This window comes from Schistocerca americana, chromosome 1 (genome assembly GCF_021461395.2).
Source record: "Schistocerca americana isolate TAMUIC-IGC-003095 chromosome 1, iqSchAmer2.1, whole genome shotgun sequence".
In the NCBI taxonomy this organism is placed as follows: Eukaryota; Metazoa; Arthropoda; class Insecta; order Orthoptera; family Acrididae; genus Schistocerca; species Schistocerca americana.
Genome location: NC_060119.1, coordinates 472804346 through 472824818, shown reverse-complemented (window position 1 = coordinate 472824818; position 20473 = coordinate 472804346). Strand labels below are relative to the sequence as shown.

Genomic DNA, 20473 nt, shown 5'->3' with positions numbered 1-20473 from the left:
AATCAATCATTCAAAATTGACAGAATTGGAAGACAATTGAAACTGGTGTAATTTTCATCAGCACATATGGGGTTTGCAAATGCACTTTTTCCTAGGAACTGAGGAAAGAAACTTTTACAACTGACATGTATGAGCATATAAGGTATACACTGCTCATAGAAACTGCTGCTAGTGTAACGACTAAGGCTGAGGAAAAGAGAACCTGCAACCTGCATTTGATTCACAAATGTGTTCCATATATATTTTACATGTCCTCAATGAAACAACTAGATGAATGGTACTTGTCATATCATGATTGCTTTACTTACCTTATAAACCCAAAACTATACGCCCATATGCCTGACATCAGTCAGTTGTAGAATTTTGAAACATATTTTATACTTGTGTATTATGATATGTCTGGAGGTCGAAAATCTCCTCGGTGCGAATCAACATGGCTTCTGAAAACAACGATCATGTGAAACGCATCTAGTTCTGTTCATTCACGAGACCCAGAAAGCAGTAGACAAAGGCACCCAGACAGATGCCGTGTTCATTGGCTTGCGGAAGGCATTTGATACAATTCCACATTGCGAATAATGAACAAAATATCAGCGTACAAATACCAAACTAACTGTATGATTGCACTCAGGAACACAGCCTGTCATTCTCAACAGAGAGAAGTATTCAGAAATAAAAGTAACTTTGGGAGTGTCACAAGGGAGTTTTATAGGACCATTACTTTTCACAATACATTTATAAATGATCTAGTACATAACGCAAGTTCCATGAGGCTTTCCCTGGGTGGTGGTGATGTTCACAGAGAAGACACAACACTACTTTTCACAATATGTATATAAGACGTAGCAGATAATGCAAGTTCCACAAATTTAAAAAGAATTAGCAACACTAGAAAGTTTAACAAAATGCAGAAAGACATGCAGAGGATCAACACATGGTGCAGGGAATGATAGCTGACCCTCAACAAACAAATGTAACAAATTGAGAATACTTAAGACAGACAGACTCTTTATTGTACGATTTCACAATTTCAGAACAATTACTGCAAGCTGTTACTTCCATAAAATATCTATGAGCACACATATGGAGTGATTTGGAGTGGAATGACCACATAAAATTAGCCATGAGTAAGGCAGATGCCACACAGATTCATTGGAAGAATCCTCAGGAAATGCAGTCCATCAACAAAGGAAGTTAACTTACAAAACATTCATTCGACTAATACGTGAATACTGCTCATCAGTGTGCGATCCATACCAGATACGATTGATAGAGGAAACAGAAGATCCAAAGAGCAGCAGCTCATTTCATTATAGGTTAATTTAGTAAGCATGAAAGAGTCACAAAGACGACCAACCAACTCCGGTGTCAGATGCTGCACAAGAGGCGTTCTGCATCACACCATGTTTTACTGTTAAAGTTCCGATAGTGTGCATTTCTAGGTAAGTAAAAACATGCATTGCTCCCTATTACATAGGTCTCGCAAAAAGACCACGAAGATAAAATTAGAGATTTGAGCTCGTACAGAGGATTACCACCAATCTTTCTTCCTGCAAACTGTTAGCGACAGATGCAGGGAAGCAGTAGTGACAGTTATATACAAAGTACCCTCTGCCACACATCACAAAGTTGCTTGCAGAGCATAGGTGTAAATGTAGATGTAGATCCCTCCCATCCCTACCAATTCTGATATGGAAAAAAGCCAGATGCTTTGGTCATTATACCAGTGGCACTTCAGTAAACAGTGTTTGCATTATGGCAACATAAGCATCATTTGTGATAGTCACTTTCATCGATTTCTGGAAAATAATGGGTGGTTTCCTCAAAAACATAAGGATATTAAACACAAATATCTTTTGAGTCTTTCATTTTAGGCTGTACACAAGCAACCTGCCAAATATGAGCCACATTTGTTGGTCATATCTGAGGCCTTCCCCTTGTCAGTGTAGTCACTGTGGAGACACGTATATTAAATTATGTATTATATCATGTTGTTCAGTACGACTTACTCAGTACCTATACACTGCCGTCAAACCATTATGAGAAGTATCATGAATCTTAATTGAATGAAGGTCTTCCCACTATTCCAAAATCATATGACATCATTACACATGCCACGAGAGTCAACGCCAAGCACTTACAAGTGGCCAGTTTGCACAAAAAAGCATTATTGCATCTACTACAGAGAAGAGTGCAGTCTAGGAACAAATACTGACACAAAGCAACATTCTTTGATTATGGTAGTCACAATATTGCCAGCTTGTCAGTACTAAACAATGAATTTATAACTGAGTCATTCTCCCACTAACTATTCACAATCAACACAGGAAAGGGGGGAAAGAAAGTTGTATACAAATTACCCTCCACCATACACCGCAAGGTTGCTTGCAGAGTACAGATGTAGATGTAGAAATTTTTGAGCTTCACATATGTACTTTTTTTGCCATGTGGTATTGAAAATGCACCTCTGCCCAAAGATGTATTGAAACAGGAGATGTCACAATGTTAAATGTCTTTCTTGGGTTGTACATGAATACTCTCATTTTTTTTTATGCCTGGAAATACTGGAGGTATCAATGATAATGGACTATTTCATCCATTAACCACATTACTGTAGCAAGTATTTGACATGGAAGATATAAAAACTAACTGATACTTTTAATATGTAGTGTAGTGGAAATCTATCATAATAAACTTGACCTGAGACAGTACTAGGTACTAGAATCCTAAACAAAATAAGAGATTGTGCTACAAGATGCATCATGGCACGAAAAAGTCTAGTTCTGAACTATTCTATGTATCCACCATTTGTCTGAACTACTCTCTTCCAGTCTACACTATAGTTATACTGCAGTGGTGACAATCCACTCATCCTCATCTGCAGTGAACTTTGTGGTTGGACTGGTAATAGGAAGGTGAAGAAAGGGCCAATAGCTGTAATATACCTGCCACCGCCCCCCCCCCCCCCCCCCCCCACCTCTAACAAATACAGGTCTGACAAGGGGAAGAACTCAAACACAGCCAATCGATTCTGTTTATAGTTAGTAGGTCCCTTGTGTACAACCTACAATGAAAGACACAGATATTTTCGTTCAGCACCTTCCCACTTTTGAGAAACCCACCCTTCAAATTCACGATGTGCAATCAACTCAAAACCGAGGATTGACAAATTAAAATTGAGCATTTTTCATCATCATATATTGGGTACGCAAATGCATATTTTCCTAGAAAGAAACTTTTACGATTGCCACTTATGTACCCATAACGCAAACACTGTTGAAAGAAAGCACCACTGGCATAATGACCAAGGCATCTGGCTGTGTTCGACTGCCGAATGCTTTCTGCAGTCCCCATCCCCGCATTAAACTTGCACAACCAGGTAGACACAATAATGATTCACAGCATAATTCATAATCAGCATTCAACACTAATTTTTCATGTGATGTTATCATATGCAAGGAACACATCAAAATTCCCAAAAAAAAAGAAATATTTTAAAATGTAAATCAAGTCTTTTTCCACCAAATCTTTGGAAGAAACTATTTACTTGTGTGAAGACTGAATTCATTAATGTTCTTCGTGCTGCGAGTATATTTGCTTTCAATTTTTATATGAGAAGTACCATCCATTTCTTTGTTCAAATGACAGTGGGGATATGTAACAGAGCGCGTGAAAGTGACCTTGCAAAGTGGCTCAAATTAAAATTTTAATTCTTTATTAATCGAAGTTGTTTGAGAAATTTATTTACCTATCTCCTTACTATTCCTTCTTGATTTATTTACCTTCCCAATTCTTTTACTCCTAGCTATTTCAATATGAACTACACATAAAAAAAGGCTTGCAGAAAGCATTTGGGAACCTGGCACAGATTCTCTGTCCCTCAGCCATACACTCATCTCCACACCAGTAGCGCTTTTGCCAGACAGCGTTTACTTTGTGTGCACCCTAAGCAGCAGTCGTAAAAGTTTCTGTGCTCAATTTCTAGAAAATATTATTGCAGACTTGTCATGTGATGATAAAATATGCTCTATTTTCAATTATGTACTGATCCCGTCAAATTTTAGTCAATTGCACGCTGTGACCTTTAGGTACATCATACAAATACCTTTTATGTTTCCCATTATGAAACTAGCTACTACCAAAAATATTGTTACGTTACCGATAACTCAAATTGCTTTCACTTTCAGTTCACTGGCACCTTAGACTGCAATGACGCACCATAGGCTAGATAGTGTTCAAAGTTTGTGATGGTGGGGTAGGAGGTTGGTTGGTTAGTTGGTTGGTTTAAAGGGGGGGGGGGGGGGGGGGGGGAGGAGGAGGAGAAGAAGAAAGGGACAAGATTGCGAGGTCATTGGTCCCCCGTTCCCAGCAGAACAACTACCCAAGGGAAAGAAGAAAACAAAGAAGATGTACAGCACAATAACAGGAGAAAGGAAGAACAAGAAGAACGACAGAAGGACAACAAACACTACAATGGACAAAACAGGACAAGAAAACCACAGAGACATGCAAGAAACAGGGAGAACAGATTAAAAACAAGAAAGCAGATTATCATGGCTGGCTGACCATAAGAATAAAAGAGGAGAAGCCAGCCACTCTGCAACACATTAAAACCTCCACTCTAAAAAGCCCTATGGTGAAAGACACAGAGGGACAAAGGACATGTGCTAAAACTCAGATCAAATGATAAAACCCTCCCCCACAAATAAAACGTAAAAACTAAAGCTGCTGTTGAGGCATTGTCACCCAACACTGAAGGCAGGGTGCTGGGAAAGTTAAAAGTCCGCCGCAGAGCGGCTAAAAGTGGGCAGCCCAGCAAGAGGTGGACAACTGTCATTTGGGAGCCACAGCGACACTGAGGTGGGTCCTCGCAAAGGAGGAGGTAACCATTTGGGAGCCACAGCGACACTGAGGTGGGTCCTCGCAAAGGAGGAGGTAACCATGTGTGAGCCACATATGGCCAATGCAGAGCTGACAAAAGACAACTGATTCCCTGCAAGAAGCCCGCAGGAAAGACTTCCACACATTCACAGCCTCCTTAATGACACACAGTTTGTTGTGCATACTGTTATGCCACTCCGTCTCCCAAAGCCTATAAAAACCTTGCGGCCTAAGACAGAATGCAGGTCAGTTTCAGAGAGGCCCACCTTCAAGAGTGGTTTCTGTGTAGCCTGTTTGGTCAGCCTGTCAGCAATTTCGTTGCCTGGGATTCCGATATGTCCTAGGGTCCACACAAACACCACTGAATGACTGGACCGATCCAGGGCAGAGAGGGACTGCTGGATGTTCGCTACCGAAGGATGGTGAGAATAGCACTGGTCAATAACTTGTAAGCTGCTCAGGGAGTAAGAACAGAAGGAATGACTCACCAGAACAGGAAAGGATGTGGTGAAGTGCACGAGATATGGCCAAAAGCTCTGCAGTGAATACACTGCAACCAGCGGGCAAGGAATGGTGTTCAATATGGCCTCTGTGGACATAGGCGAAGCCAACGTTACCATCAGCCATCGAGCCGTCGGTGTAAACAACTTCAGAGCCCAGGAACACATCAAGAATCGAGAGGAAGTGACAGTGGAGAACGGTGGGGTTAACAGAGTCCTTAGGTCCATGCAAAAGGTCCAGACGAAACTTCAGTCGAGGTGTACACCGTGGAGGTGTACGTGAATCAGGGTGTATGCACAAACAAGGAAAAAAAAATCCTAGATTTTTCCTGGGTTTCCCAGTTAAAAATACACTTTCTCCCGGACGAAAATGCACCTTTTCTGTGTTACATGACAGGATACTTTCCCTCTGACCTGTAAAACTTATCAATCCTTTGAAGGGTTAAGGTTTCATTCATCAGCTTGAAATTCCCAGCACATTAGTAAACGACTGCGAGCGCGGAAAAAAAAAATTATGTGCAGCCACAAGTACGCTGCATATTTTCATATTACAAAAGTGTAAATTCGAATTCCGCCAAACTTGTCAAGTTAGTTTCCAAAGCACTGAAATCAAGATTGCGATGCGCTTTTGTAAGGCAATCATAGCTCATGCCACATGATCTCGCCAGCCAATGAAAGCAGGTACTCTGAGCACGGAACATGTGATGTTGTCGGTCAACACCAACATCACTGTTAAACAGCGCGAACAGATGAGTAGGAAAAGTTAATGGTTTAAATTAATATACAAGTGTGGCTGCAAGAGAAGCTATGCTTTCACATATAAGACTGGTCTCGAAGATCAATTAGGCACCAGAAAAGCTAAGGTTCACATATAAATTGGTCTTTTTTTTCGCGCGTTACACTTCAAGATACATCACACAAATCCGCCAGTAAAATTTTAAGTTTTAAACGAGAGTCAAACGGTCTACGATTTAAGAAATTCATTGCACATTCTCATACACAACATAATTCATCATGCGTAAAAGGTTATTTACACTGACAGTGGCGCTTTTCAAACCATCATTCGCAATATTTTCCCACGAGCTATTAGAAACAGGTTCATTTAATCAATTGCCATTGACTGCCAGAAAAACAGTTGTTACTGCCATAGGCAGCCTGTATGTTTGTACGTTTAAAACATTACGGGAATGTACATAACGTAATAAAAGAAACAGGACATCAGATGATAATTCAATAGCGTCAGAATTTCGTAAACCATACTAAAATACCCAATTCAGTGCAGAGTGTACATTCGTATGACCAGATTCACAATGAAGTAGGCCCCAACCTGATGTTAGGCTTTTCAGTGTGGTTTTCAGGCTGTAAATTTTCAATACTGCATTACCTAGTGTTTGGTTCTTTATTATTGTGGCATCAAATGGAATAAAGACTTGCACTTGGCAGCCGGACTTCCCCGAATAGGGGCCTCTGGGCAAACAACGCCATATGTTTTCATTTCATGTTATCAATAATGCCATACATGCAGGAAGATGAAAACGTGTACTTGAAACTGGTCAATAGTATGGAATGAAACACTTTGTTTCAAATTAATTGACTGCCTCAGCGGAAAAGATTAATGACAACCAAATTTCTTGAGCAAACCGACAAAAATAACTTCATCTACATCTACATTCATACTCCGCAATCCACCATACGGTGCGTGGCGGAGGGTACCTCGTACCACAACTAGCATCTTCTCTCCCTGTTCCAACCCCAAACAGAACGAGGGAAAAATGACTGTCTATATGCCTCTGTACGAGTCCTAATCTCTCTTAGCTTATATTTGTGGTATTTCCGTGAAATTTAAGTTGGTGGCAGTAAAATTCTACTGCAGACAGCCTCAACTGCTGGTTCTCTAAATTTCCTCAGTATCGATTCACGAAAAGAATGCCTCCTTTCCTCTAGAGACTCCCACCAGAGTTGCTGAAGCATTTCCGTAACACTCCCGTGATGATCAAACCTACCAGTAACAAATATAGCAGCCCGCCTCTGAATTGCCTCCGTGTCCTCCCTCAATCCGACCTGATAGGGATCCCAAACGCTCGAGCAGTACTCAAGAATAGGTCGTATTAGCGTTTCATAAGCGGTCTTCTTTACAGATGAACCACATCTTCCCAAAATTCTACCAATGAACCGAAGACGACTATCCGCCTTCCCCACAACTGCCATTACATGCTTGTCCCACTTCATATCGCTCTGCAATGTTACGGCCAAATATTTAATCGACGTGACTAGCGGAGTATTCAGACCTTACAGGATTCTTTTTCCTATTCATCTGCATTAATTTACATTTATCTATATTTAGAGTTAGCTGCCATTCTTTACACCAATCACAAATCCTGTCTAAGTCATCTTATATCCTCCTACAGTCACTCAACGATGACACCTTCCCGTACACCACAGCATCATCAGCAAACAGCCGCACATTGCTATCCACCCTATTACGTAAATAGAAAACAACAGTGGACCTACCACACTTCCCTGGGGCACTCCAGATGATACCCTCACCTCCGATGAACGCTCACCATCGAAGACAACAAACTGGGTTTTATTACTTAAGAAGTCTTCGAGCCACTCACATGCTTGGGAACCAATCCCATATGCTCGTACTTTAGTTAGGAGTCTGCAGTGGGGCACCGAGTCAAACGCTTTTCCGGAAGTCAAGGAATATGGCATCCGTCTGATACCCTCCTCGCAAGATATCATGTGAAAAAAGAGCGAGTTGCGTTTCGCAGGAGCGATGCTTTCTAAAGCCATGCTGATGCATGGACAGCAACTTCTCTGTCTCGAGGAAATTCATTATATTCGAACTAAGAATATGTTCGAGAATCCTGCAACAAAACGATGCAATTTTGAGGATCTGTCCTTCTACCCTTCTTATATACAGGTGTCACCTGTGCTTTTTTCCAGTCACTCGGGACTTTACGTTGGGCAAGAGATTCGCAATAAATGCAAGCTAAGTAAGGAGCCAATGCAGTAGAGTACTCTCTGTAAAACCGAATTGGAATCCTATCAGGACCTGGTGATTTATTTTCAACCCATTCAGCTGCTTCACAACCCCAGGGATGTCTATCACTATGTCCTCCATACGGGAATCTGTACGAGACTCAAACGGCAGTATGTTTGTACGATCCTCCTGCATGAAAGATTTCTCAAATGCTAAATTTAAAATTTCAGCTTTCGTTTTGCTGTCTTCCGTAGCCAGGCCAGACTGATCAGTGAGAGGCTGGATGGAAGCCTTCGACCCGCTTACCGATTTTACGTAAGACCAGAATTTCCTTGGGTTTTCAGCAAGATCTTTTGCTACGGTATGACGGTGGTAGTGGTTGAATGCTTCGCGCATCGCTCTTTTTACAGCAGCACGAATCTCTACTAACTTTTGCCTTTCCTCATTCTCCCGATCTTTCTTGTACCACGAGTGCAACTGCCTTTGCTTCCTGAGCATTCTCCGAATTGTGCTGTTAAACCACTTCACCGTTCTGCAAGGCAATTAATGCTTGACTGTTAAAAACCTGGAAATAAAATAAAACCAAAAAACTAAAATGAAGTAAGTATTATGGCCTTCCATAATTACGTGAATCTATTTTATCTATGAAAACTATGAATTGATGGCGTCCGGCCACAGAAATCTGTTTTGTTTTCATTTGACGTGAATCTGTAAACGAAGAGGAAAAAGCAAAATAACTAAATGTAAACACTGCATGCCAGAAAAATTTTCCAGGTAGCTTCTGGCTGCTTGCTACAGCCACACATCCAAGTAGCCAGAAGTGAGAGAATGTACTGTTCATCTTCTCTACTGAAATGAAATGTCGTGTGGCTAGGGCCTCCCGTCGGGTAGACCGTTCGCCTGGTGCAGGTCTTTCGAGTTGACGCCACTTTGGCGACCTGCGCATCGATGGGGATGACGTGATGATGATTAGGACAACACAACACCCAGTCCCTGAGCGGAGAAAATCTCCGACCCAGCCAGGAAACGAACCTGGGCCCTTAGGATTGACAGTCTGTCACACTGACCACTCAGCTACCGGGGGCGGACATCATCTCTACTGAAGCTAATGTAAACAATTGTGACGTAACGTTCATCAGGAGCAGTTTGCTGTTATGAAGAATTATATAGTTTTTCAACCTAATGCCATTAACACGTTTTTGGGGGGTGTTAGTTCTCCGACGCAGAGGCTCGAGCAAAGTGCTCAGCAATCGTGTTTGCGTCATTAGAGAGCACGCCGTTGATGTTAATGCCAGTGACACCCTTGGGGTCTGGTAGCCAAAAAGACATCTGATCGTCGTCCAGACCTGCGAAGGTGACATGGCATCCAATAGTCGACACATACCTCTCCCAACACTCCTGTTTCCCTCGTTATATAGGCAGGCGAACATGGGCATGAAGCTGATTAAAGGCTGTTAGGTGCTCTAGGAAAGAGTGCCGCTTATGTTGCTGTAGAGCTCGCCAATGCTCTAATTGCCTCAGTGACTTCCAGCAACCACCAAGGAACTGTCTTTCGCCGGGAGCACCCTAGAGAACGAGGGATCGCGTTTTCTGCCGCAGACATTATTGCTGTAGTGACCTGCTCAATCACATCGATGGCACCGTGTGGGGGAGATTCATCGGGGACAGGTGAAGGCTACCCAGTCTGCCTCAATTACAGCCCATCTGGGTAGGCGTCCATTGGCATGACGCCGGGGGAGTGACAGGAAGATGGGGAAGTGGTCACTACCACACAGGTCGTCATGTGCTCTCCAGTGGATAGATAGGAGGAGTCCTGGGCTGCAAATTGATAAATCAATGGCCAAGTAAGTACCTTGAGCCACACTGAAATGTGTGGCAGTCCCACTATTTAAGAGGCAGAGGTCAAGTTGGGACAGTATATTTTTGACATCTGTGCCATGGCCAGCAAGCATGGTACTACCCCACAAGGGGTTATGGGTGTCAAAATCTCCCAAAAGTAGGAAAGATTTAGGGAGTTGATCAATCAGTGTAGCCATACATTCAGAGGACTGCATCATCTGGAGGAAAATAAACATTGCAGACTTCTTGTAATATCCCCTGTAGCCGCGAAGGGCACGGGTCCGCAATGCCGGGAACCAGGTTTCCTGGAGGGCAATGCAGAAAGCAGGTGTGAAGCTTAACAATTGCTGTAGCTCAGCCAGGTGGTGGAAAAATCCGCCACAATTCCACTGGAGGATTATATGATAGCGGAACAAACACTGGTAGCAGTTACTTCTGTAAAATATCTGGGAGTATGCGTACGGAACGATTTGAAGTGGAATGATCATATAAAACTAATTGTTGGTAAGGCGGGTACCAGGTTGAGATTCATTGGGAGAGTGCTTAGAAAATGTAGTCCATCAACAAAGGAGGTGGCTTACAAAACACTCGTTCGACCTATACTTGAGTATTGCTCATCAGTGTGGGATCCGTACCAGGTCGGGTTGACGGAGGAGATAGAGAAGATCCAAAGAAGAGCGGCGCGTTTCGTCACTGGGTTATTTGGTAACCGTGATAGCGTTACGGAGATGTTTAATAAACTCAAGTGGCAGACTCTGCAAGAGAGGCGCTCTGCATCGCGGTGTAGCTTGCTCGCCAGGTTTCAAGAGGGTGCGTTTCTGGATGAGGTATCGAATATATTGCTTCCCCCTACTTATACTTCCCGAGGAGATCACGAATGTAAAATTAGAGAGATTAGAGCGCGCACGGAGGCTTTCAGACAGTCTTTCTTCCCGCGAACCATACGCGACTGGAACAGGAAAGGGAGGTAATGACAGTGGCACGTAAAGTGCCCTCCGCCACACACCGTTGGGTGGCTTGCGGAGTATCAATGTAGATGTAGATGTAGAGGATGATGTGATCATGAGACTGGGAAGGCAGGAAACACAATGAGGCAGTCTACACCTCAGGGTCACTTGCTGCCACTGACATTTCCTGAACATGCTATATGCATTATGTCTGAGGGTCTGGCGAGATCTAGGTCCTCAGCGAACACCAGAATCTTCACCTCATCCTCAGACACAGAGCTTGTAGGCAGCGGTGGTGTGGGTGCCACCACAATTCCCTTGGTCTTGGGGAGTCTTCTTTCTGAATTTCTCTCATTGATCCTTGGGTTTCTCTGGCTGGGAGGGCTTCACTGATTCAGTCTGCAGGACTGAGGATGATCGTGAAGCCCTACAACCAGCTGCTTTAAGGCACTTCAGCCACTGGCAAGTGTCATCTTTCCCACTAACAGAAACCTGGGAAGGGAGTGACCCAAGGGACCCCTTGCAAGAGGAGCCAAAGAAGACTTACGGTTTTCCAGCTGAGAAGTGGGGACCGGTGTCCCCAGTGGTTGAGGGGACAGTGCTCCTGAGGTAGGGAGGGAAGTGCAAACACATCCATGGTTATCGTCGGCGCAGAAAACAACACTGCATAGTGGGTGGAGGACAACGCATCCAGGAAGGTGTCCTCGCTCAAGCAATGGAGGATGAGCGAGACTGCAATGTCACGACAAGAAAGTGGGCTAAAGATCTCAATGCATGATGGACACGATGCACCATGTAAGTTGCACTTCCCCAATTGGCTCGCTCTTCGGGAAAATTTTGAGAAATGGATGTCAAACCCTACAGGGGACCATCAAAGGCCGAAGAGTGTGAGACTCCTTATAGTCACCTCTTATGACAGGCAGGAATACCTCGCCCCTATTCTAACCTCCGGGCCTGCACAGGGGGTTGGGTAGGAGTGAGACAGTGTTAGTATGCTCATGAATCCCCATAACTCATGTTCGGCACATCAGTGCACTGCCGCTCCAAGTTGAATCCAATGTTGCTAGATAGAGATAGATTTCCCTTGGCATCAAGTGTATGGTCATTTTTAAGACTGGTGGGAATTTTAAACTGAATTTTGGAGGCAATTTTTCAAAGAAAAAAATATGTCATATAGTTCATAAAATACAGTACTGAATGTTAATGGGAGAATTTCAAATTTAATACCGCTCATCTTTGAATTCTTTTTTTTTCTAATATTTATAGCCATAAATGTAAATCCGTTTAGACGTACACCATCAAAACGAACATTATTAGCAAAGTTATATTAGTTGATAAGCATGGTAACTAACGTTTTACATTTCATCAGCTCCAGCTATGTTCAGAAACTGCCAACACAAACAGAGGCCTGTCAATGTACATCAAGACACATCTCAATGGTGCCAACACTCTTGACTTAATACTAAATCCCGATTGTTTCCAGGTATTCGGTGCACCGAGACTCGCCTGTGAATTCACCACTCTCAGCCCACCTGCATGTAGTTCCTAACTGTTTGTCGAACAACAATGACAGACGTAGGAGACACTGCATGTGAAAAATTTTCCGCAGTGGTGACAATACTTAACAGTTTGCATTTTGTCTGGATCAGTTGTGCTGGAAATGATTGTGTGTAGACAAGTAATATTGTTTAGAATGTTCAAAAAGTAATCTAATAAAGTACCCTGTCTACTCTACCAGACACAATAAAAATCAGTGTCTCGAATACATGAATTGCTCTTCACCCAATTTACGTCCTTCAAATCAACTCCGATACTCTGTCAAGCCAAAATGTAACTTCCTTGGATGAAAACACTACATTTCATTGAAAGAGAAAGTACTTCACTTGACATTCATGCGATACAAAAAGACTGACGTATGATTTGAACATGCACTGTTGTACAGTCTATAAAAATCTTAGTGGTCCCAGCTCCCCAGTTCAGCTCGTAATATTTCAATATATGCCCTTAATCTCACTGCTGTTAGTGCTTGCAATGTAACAGTAATTTTAAGCATCCGACAGGATAAATTCAATTCCATATGAATTACTACAAATAAGTACTACCTCTTGCAAATCCCTGAGAGGTAGGGTCGTTTTATGCTTTATGCATCTTACGATGAGCCGTATATAGTTTGATTTGTAAGTACAGTTTGAAACGAGGATAAAAAATATTTCTCCCCCACGTCTCATTTCTGGGATGGAGCTTGCATTCGAGGTCAGCTTCCATTTGGGTGAATACATAAGAGGCAAATTAGTTGGTCATGACTGAGGGCTTCCCTTTGTGAAAAGTCTGTGACCACATGACACTCAGGAAACACAGTCAGTACGCAAGGAATAGGCTACACATGGAATGAAACCTCTACAGTGGCTAAGAGCTCATGCCACTAAAAAATCTATTTGATAACAAGAAAGTATCTATAAAGCAATGTGCAAGACTTGTTACATCAATATAATACACACATTGATCAATACTCTACATGATAAATTTCTCACCTTCACTTCAATGAAATCTGGTTTTCCCAATTCAACAAGTTGAGCATAACCATCGATTTCAGCAGTGTTCCAGGCTTTGACAAGAGTTAGACGATACACTGTGCGCTGTCCTTTCTCTTCAAGTGCACGAAGACTATCCACAAATCGCTCCCAGAAATCTCTAAACAGAGGCCTGTCAATTTTCTTCAAACTTTCTTTTGAAGCTGCATCCACACTCACATACAACTGTGTCACTGGGCTCATATTCCTGCAAGTGCAATTTAAGAAACATTAAAAAATATACCGAATGTTCTAAAAGACAAACAAGAGAGTAAATTAAATCTCAATGAGTAACAAAATACTATTAGTATGAGAAGCACACACCCAGTGACAGAGTAATAGATCACTAACTAAGTCATTGAAATATGTCTGGCAGTTTCAGGATGCCAAGGTGGAGGTACACAATTTCCAACTCTAGAAACTCTTAGTTATGATGCTGAGCAACTAACTTCTCTTCTGGTACAATGAGAATGACTGTGGAAAGGCAAGTGGCTGATATCAAATCCCAGTCCAGCACACAATTTCATTATTAGATGAGATAGTAATGGTGAACATATTCTGGATAACAAGATGTGTATTATTCAGAAGTAATCATCTATACATGAAAACTGTGATGCTGTCAGCAGTAGTAAATATGAATAGTGGGATCCTGTAACAAGTTTACAGAGTGCAATAATGATACTACATAGTTCATTACAAGTTATTATAATGATCTTTTTGAACAGTTTTTATTATTTCCCCTACTAGTGGGGTAACTGGATTTTCTTCAATGCCAGACACCTCTGATAATCATTAACCAGTACAGTTTTTGGGTTTATTTCAGTTCCACAATACCCTAGCAGAGTAACAAAGTGTCTTAAGATGCAAACACCAAACTACTACTATTGCAGATAAATATATCAACAAAAACAACCAATTTTCAATTTTTGAAAATATAACTGGATACATAAATACCTACTCAGCAAGTAGCAGCAGGAGAATACACACATACAGAGTGACACAGAATAATGGGAATGTTTGAAATGAGTAGTGGCAGCTATGGGCAGTGGACAACACCGCAAGTTCATGACAGTTGGCAAGCAAACAGTCCGCCATTTCAGTAATCATGGGTCAGTGGAACAGACAACAGTGTGCATTAGCCATAAAAATGACTTATAAAAACAATGATAGTATGGTAGCAGTGCAGAGGGAGTTTCAGCGTTTTTATAATTTAGGACGTCACGATGCCGTTCTGTCAAAGCACGCAATAAAATGTTAGATTAATAACTTTGAGGAGACAGGATCTGCCCTCAAGAAGAAACCAAAAGGATGACAAAGAAGTGTGTGTTCTCCAGCGAACATTGATGCTTTATGTGAGTCTGTCTTACAGAACCCACAGTGTTCAATTCTTAAGCAAGCAGCAGTGGTCGGAATGTCCAGGGATAGTGTTCGCAGAATTCTTCATCTTGATTTAAAATTTCATCTGTACAAACTACAGATGCTGCAACAATTGAAGGACAATGATTACCGGTTACGATTAGGATTCTGTCAAAAAATGATAACAAAAATAAACAATGACGATGAATTTCTAAATGAGTTGTGGATGTCAGATGAGTCACATTTTCAATAAACAGAATTACTGTTACTGAGCAAACACAAAACCTAATGACATGCACCCTTTACATGCTAGTAAAGTGATAGTACGGTGTGGTGTTTCATCACATGGGATTATCGGACAGGATTTTTTCACAAATGAACAGGGAAACACAACTGTCAATGCTGATTGTTACGTGGAGATGTTACGAACTTTCGTTACACCAGCATTGAACAGCTTTCCAAACGTTCAAGAAGCCTGGTTTCAACAGGATGGAGCGACATCACACACTGCACGGCAATCAATGGCATATGTACGACAATTGTTTGGCAACCGTGTGATCTCACGGTTCGGTAACCTTCCCTGGCCCCCTAGATCGCCAGATGTATCCATTTGTGATTTTTTCTTGTGGGGCTACCTCTAGAGCAAAGTCTACATGACACGACGAAGAACCCTGGATGAGTTAAAACAGAGAATTCAGGATGCAATTCACAGTATCCCAGCTGAGATGTCGCAGCAGTCAATGAGGAAACTCAACAGCAGATTTCACGACTGTATTCGTACAGGTGGACACCATCTAAAGGACGTAATTTTTTTAAAAATGATAAATGCCATACATGTTTTGTAAATGGCAAAGTTGTAAGGTTTCAATTACTATGGATGCAATTTCTTTCCTTCATCACTTCTAAGTTTTATTGGATTGTGGAAATGTTCCCATTTTTCTGTGTCACCCTGTACAAAGGTTAAATGAATTTGCATGCTTTTTGAGCCAGTGGCTCCCCTTTCAGGCAGAAAGGTTAAAGGGGAAGGGAGATGGATGTAGAAAAAGGACTGGCAATATTTAGGAAATGGGGACAGTTTGTAAAATTCACCCAAAACCCCGGGTCGGGGGAGGCTTACCAGACAGGATGAGAAGGAAAGAGTATCATTGGGGACTGTAACAGACAAGACAAGATTTGAACTGTAGGTAAAGCGCTGAGCAGCAAGAGCGGGGTGGACAGATCAGAAAATAAAAAATATAGAAAACTAAAAGGGAATGAAGAAAGGAATAGTAACTTAGAAGAAATGCTGGGATCAAAGAAATCGAACAATGTAAACACCAGATGGGCATTCCGGCCTGAGATGCTGGAGTTGGCAGTTGCGTGCATGCATGAGGTATATGTGTGTGTGTGTGTGTGTGTGTGTGTGTGTGTGTGTGTGTGTGTGTGGGGGGGGGGGGGGGGGGGGGGGGGGGGGGGGGGGGGCACTTGGGCACAAAGGCTGTGGTCGAAAGCTACACGTCAGTGTCTTTTAATCGTGCCTGTCTGCAACTTGACATGTCTTCTTTACTGTAAGTAGCAATTTATATTTTTCTGCATTGTTGAGACCAGAAAAATTAATGTAAGTTAATGACAAGGCTATGACTTCCTAAACTCATGCCCAAAATAAGGTCCATTCTGCCTGACATTTTTCCCGCCATACCTAGAACATCTCCCCCCCCCCTCCCCCCCTCTCCAATCTCTGCAATATCTTAGTCAAACCCTATACTACTCCTCCACCCATTTCCCCGCCCTATGGCTCCTACCTCTGTGATCATTCCCACTAAAAGACTTGCCATATGCATGCTCCTACCACCACATTCACCAAACCTATAATTGGCAAAACATCCTAGCAAAGGGAGAACCACTTGTAAAATGACATGTTTGCCAGCTGTCATGTACACACTGTTCAGCCTTTTATCAGTCAGGATGTTCAGACACAAACAGAGGATGTACACTGGCAACACATGATATCCTGTTGCAGGGTATGCCTTACAACATGCGAGTCGTGACCTCGGTGCCTATTTCGCCACAAGTGTCACCTGGATACTTCCCTCAGACACCAGTTTCTCAGAACACTGCAGCTGGGAATCGGCACTACATGTCCTTGGTTCTCACCACTCACCTGGTCTTAATTTACGTTAATTTCATCGATCTCAGCATTTCTTCTCTGTAACTATACCTTTTTTCACTCCCTTTTAGTTCTCTATATTTTATGACCTGTCTATTCCATCCCCCCCCCTTCCCCCATACCAAATACAATGCACTTAATTTTCCACTTTTATTAATTCTTGCACAATGTTTTGTCAGTAATCTCTGTCTTGCTTATTACCCTATCCCCCATCTCTAAGCCCCCTCTGGTTTTCAAACCTCATCCAGTGCAGTCACCGACAATCAGTCTTTTCTTTCATCCCATCCAGTAAGTCATCCTTGACCCAAGGTTCTGGGAGACTTTCCCAAATTCTCTCCATTTCCTAAACCTTACCCATCGTTTTTCTTCATCCCTCTGCCTTACCTTCAACCCTTCTGTCAGAGGAGGAGTCATTGTCTCGAAAAGCTGGCAAATTTTCTTAATCTTTATATGTGTGGTGTTCTGCACTGCTTGGTGTGTGTATACATTAGACAGGGTGGAGCAGAGGAAATGCATGGTTTTCACTATTGAATGACTGGGTCACGGTTTGATAAAAATAATAAAAACAAGCATTAAGTGATAGATTTTTAATGCAGTTTTGAAATATACGTACTTTAATTAGGTTCAAAAAATAATGTCTTGGAGATGACGTCCTTCTTGCTGGATACAAATTTAGATCCTCTCCCGAAAGTTACGTATGACTCTCTCCAACTTTTCATTCGGCACGGCTTCATTTTCGTGACGAATGGAATTCTTCAGCTCGTCGACTGTGTGAGGCTTGTTCATGTAGACTTTTGATTTTAAATATCCCCACAAAAAGAAGTCGCATATCGACAAGTCGGGTGAGCGATGGGGCCAGTAAATATCACCATATCTCGAAATAACATGTCCTGTGAACATTTGTTGAACCACTTCCATGGATGCTCTCGCCGTGTAAACTGTGGCACCACCCAGCTGAAACCATATTTCTCTCATGTTCACTTGACCGACAATTTTGAACACTGATGTAATCTACATGAAAATGTAGCTTCATCACTCATGACGACTGTAGCATCTGCATGTTCCATAAAAATTTCTTCTATTATGCGACAAAGCTCTCTGTGCTGCACAAAATCCCCTTCACTAAACTGCTGGACAATCATTATCTTGTACGGGCGAAACTTAAGATCATCATGTAAGATGCAGTGAAGCGAATGACGTGACATACCCAGTGCTACAGCCTTTCGTTTAGCCGATTGTTTTGGGCTAGCAAGAACTGCTGTTCTCACCCAGTCTGCATTTTCCGGAGTACGAACTGAATGGGGAAGACCAGGTGGTTTCTTTTTCATCACAGATGCAGTACTTCTAAATGCTGCAACCCATCGGAGTACAGTATTTCGATCAGGCACTGCACTGTGACTACGGAATCATTGTTTCTAAAGTATTGCTCGACAAAGAACACACGATGTGCTACACTCCAACGCTCCATAGCTACTGAAACTGCATTGTGGGCAGTCTGCCAACATTCATTCAATGTCAATACCCCCTCTCGTCGCCGCGTACTAGCTGTTCAAAAAATATGCGTTTCCTCTGCTCCACCCTGTATAAGATGAAGAATATTAGTCAACTGATAGCAGCACGTGACTTCCCTGCAGACAAGACAGCTCCTACTAAATCTAGTAGTCTTTCAATGCCATTCTTGACATCACATTTTTCACAAACCACGTGGAAAGCACATTGTATGGGAAACAGTTCAGGAATTAGCCTAGTTTCCACATACAAATTTATCAGAAAGGATCACATGAGCAATGAAATTTAAATAGGGCAAATGAATCAGGATTCAACATCAATATTTTACTGCAACTGGGCATGTATCATGGCACTAGTCATTGCTCAATACGATTGTTCAAAATGTAATTACAACAAAGGAATGCGGGGGTACGCCCACATTTGAGAACATAAGGTTGTAATCATATTTGAAGCAGCATTTAGGATGAAAAGAAGAGGACAGCTGGTAAGTGACGTGTCAAAATAGATTGGTTAGACAATTCATTAAGTCAAGATTGCCACCAATTACTATAAACAAACATTCAAATTGTTGGTTCCAACATATTAACAGCCATCTTCATCTACACACACACACACACACACACACACACACACACACACACACACACACACACACACACTTCTACTACATAAACCAATGCAAAGTGCATGGCAGAAGGTATGACCCAATATACCAGTTAGTAGGGAATTTTCGCATTCAATTCACGTATCGAGTGCGAGAAGATTAACTGAATGCCTCTGTAAGTGCTGTAATTATTCAAATCTTATCCTCATGACCCGTATGTGAGCCATATGTAGGGGGTTGTGGTATGATCCTAGAGTCGCCATTGAAAGCCAGTTCTTGAAACTTTGTTGGTACACTTATAGGGATAGTTTACTTCTATCTTTGTGCTGTATTTTGTATTTGAGTCTTGCTCCCAAGGCACCTAAAATGTTTGTCACATATAAGTTTCTGTTTGGATTTTGAACTAACATAATTTCTCATTACTCCTATCTGTTTGTCAATGGTAAAACTTGACAAATTAATATTCTCAATGTCTTATTTTCAGGCAGGTGTGTGTGTGTGTGTGTGTGTGTGTGTGTGTGTGTGTGTGTGTGTGTGTGAGATTCAGAAGAAATTCAGAAGAAGGCTTTCTGGCCAAATGCTTACTTATTTAGCACTCTTTTTGTTGTGCCTCTCTGCAATTCAGCATTACCACCATTTGGCGAGTAGCAATCTATATTAACAATATTATGAAAAGGAAAGTTGCTGCTCACCATATAGCAGAGATGCTGAGTCACAGATAGGCACAACGAAAAGACTGTCACAATTAAGCTTTCAGCCAGTAAGGCCTTCGTTTAAAATAGATTACATGCATGTGCGCGTACGCAAGCACGCACACACACACACACACACACACACACACACACACACACAAAAGCGCGACTGCGGTCTCGGCCAACAAATGACACTGCGTGCAGCAACACCAGTGTGTCATGGGTGTGGCGACTGGGTGGGGGTAAGGAGGAACCTAGGGCTGGGAGGGGGTGTGATAGTAGGGTAGGGGTGGTGGACAGTGAAGTGCTGCAGATTAGACAGAGGGCAGGGGAAGAGGTGAGAAGAGGGGTTGGGGGGGGGGGGGGGGGGGGGGAAGAAGTAAAAGGACTGGGTGCAATGGTGGAATGAGGGCTGTGTAGTGTTGGAATGGGAACAGGAACAG

General features: G+C 42.3%; 1 protein-coding gene across 2 annotated transcripts in view; it reads right to left on the bottom strand.

Moving 5' to 3' along the window:
- LOC124623937 (S-adenosyl-L-methionine-dependent tRNA 4-demethylwyosine synthase TYW1-like) overlaps window positions 1–20473 on the bottom strand; it is a 91480-nt gene that overhangs the window by 14749 nt on the left and 56258 nt on the right. For both annotated transcript variants that reach the window (XM_047149075.1, XM_047149076.1), the window contains exon 9: window positions 13685–13931. In XM_047149075.1, the coding sequence (XP_047005031.1) occupies window positions 13685–13931 (247 nt within the window). The remainder of the gene's footprint in view (window positions 1–13684; window positions 13932–20473) is intronic.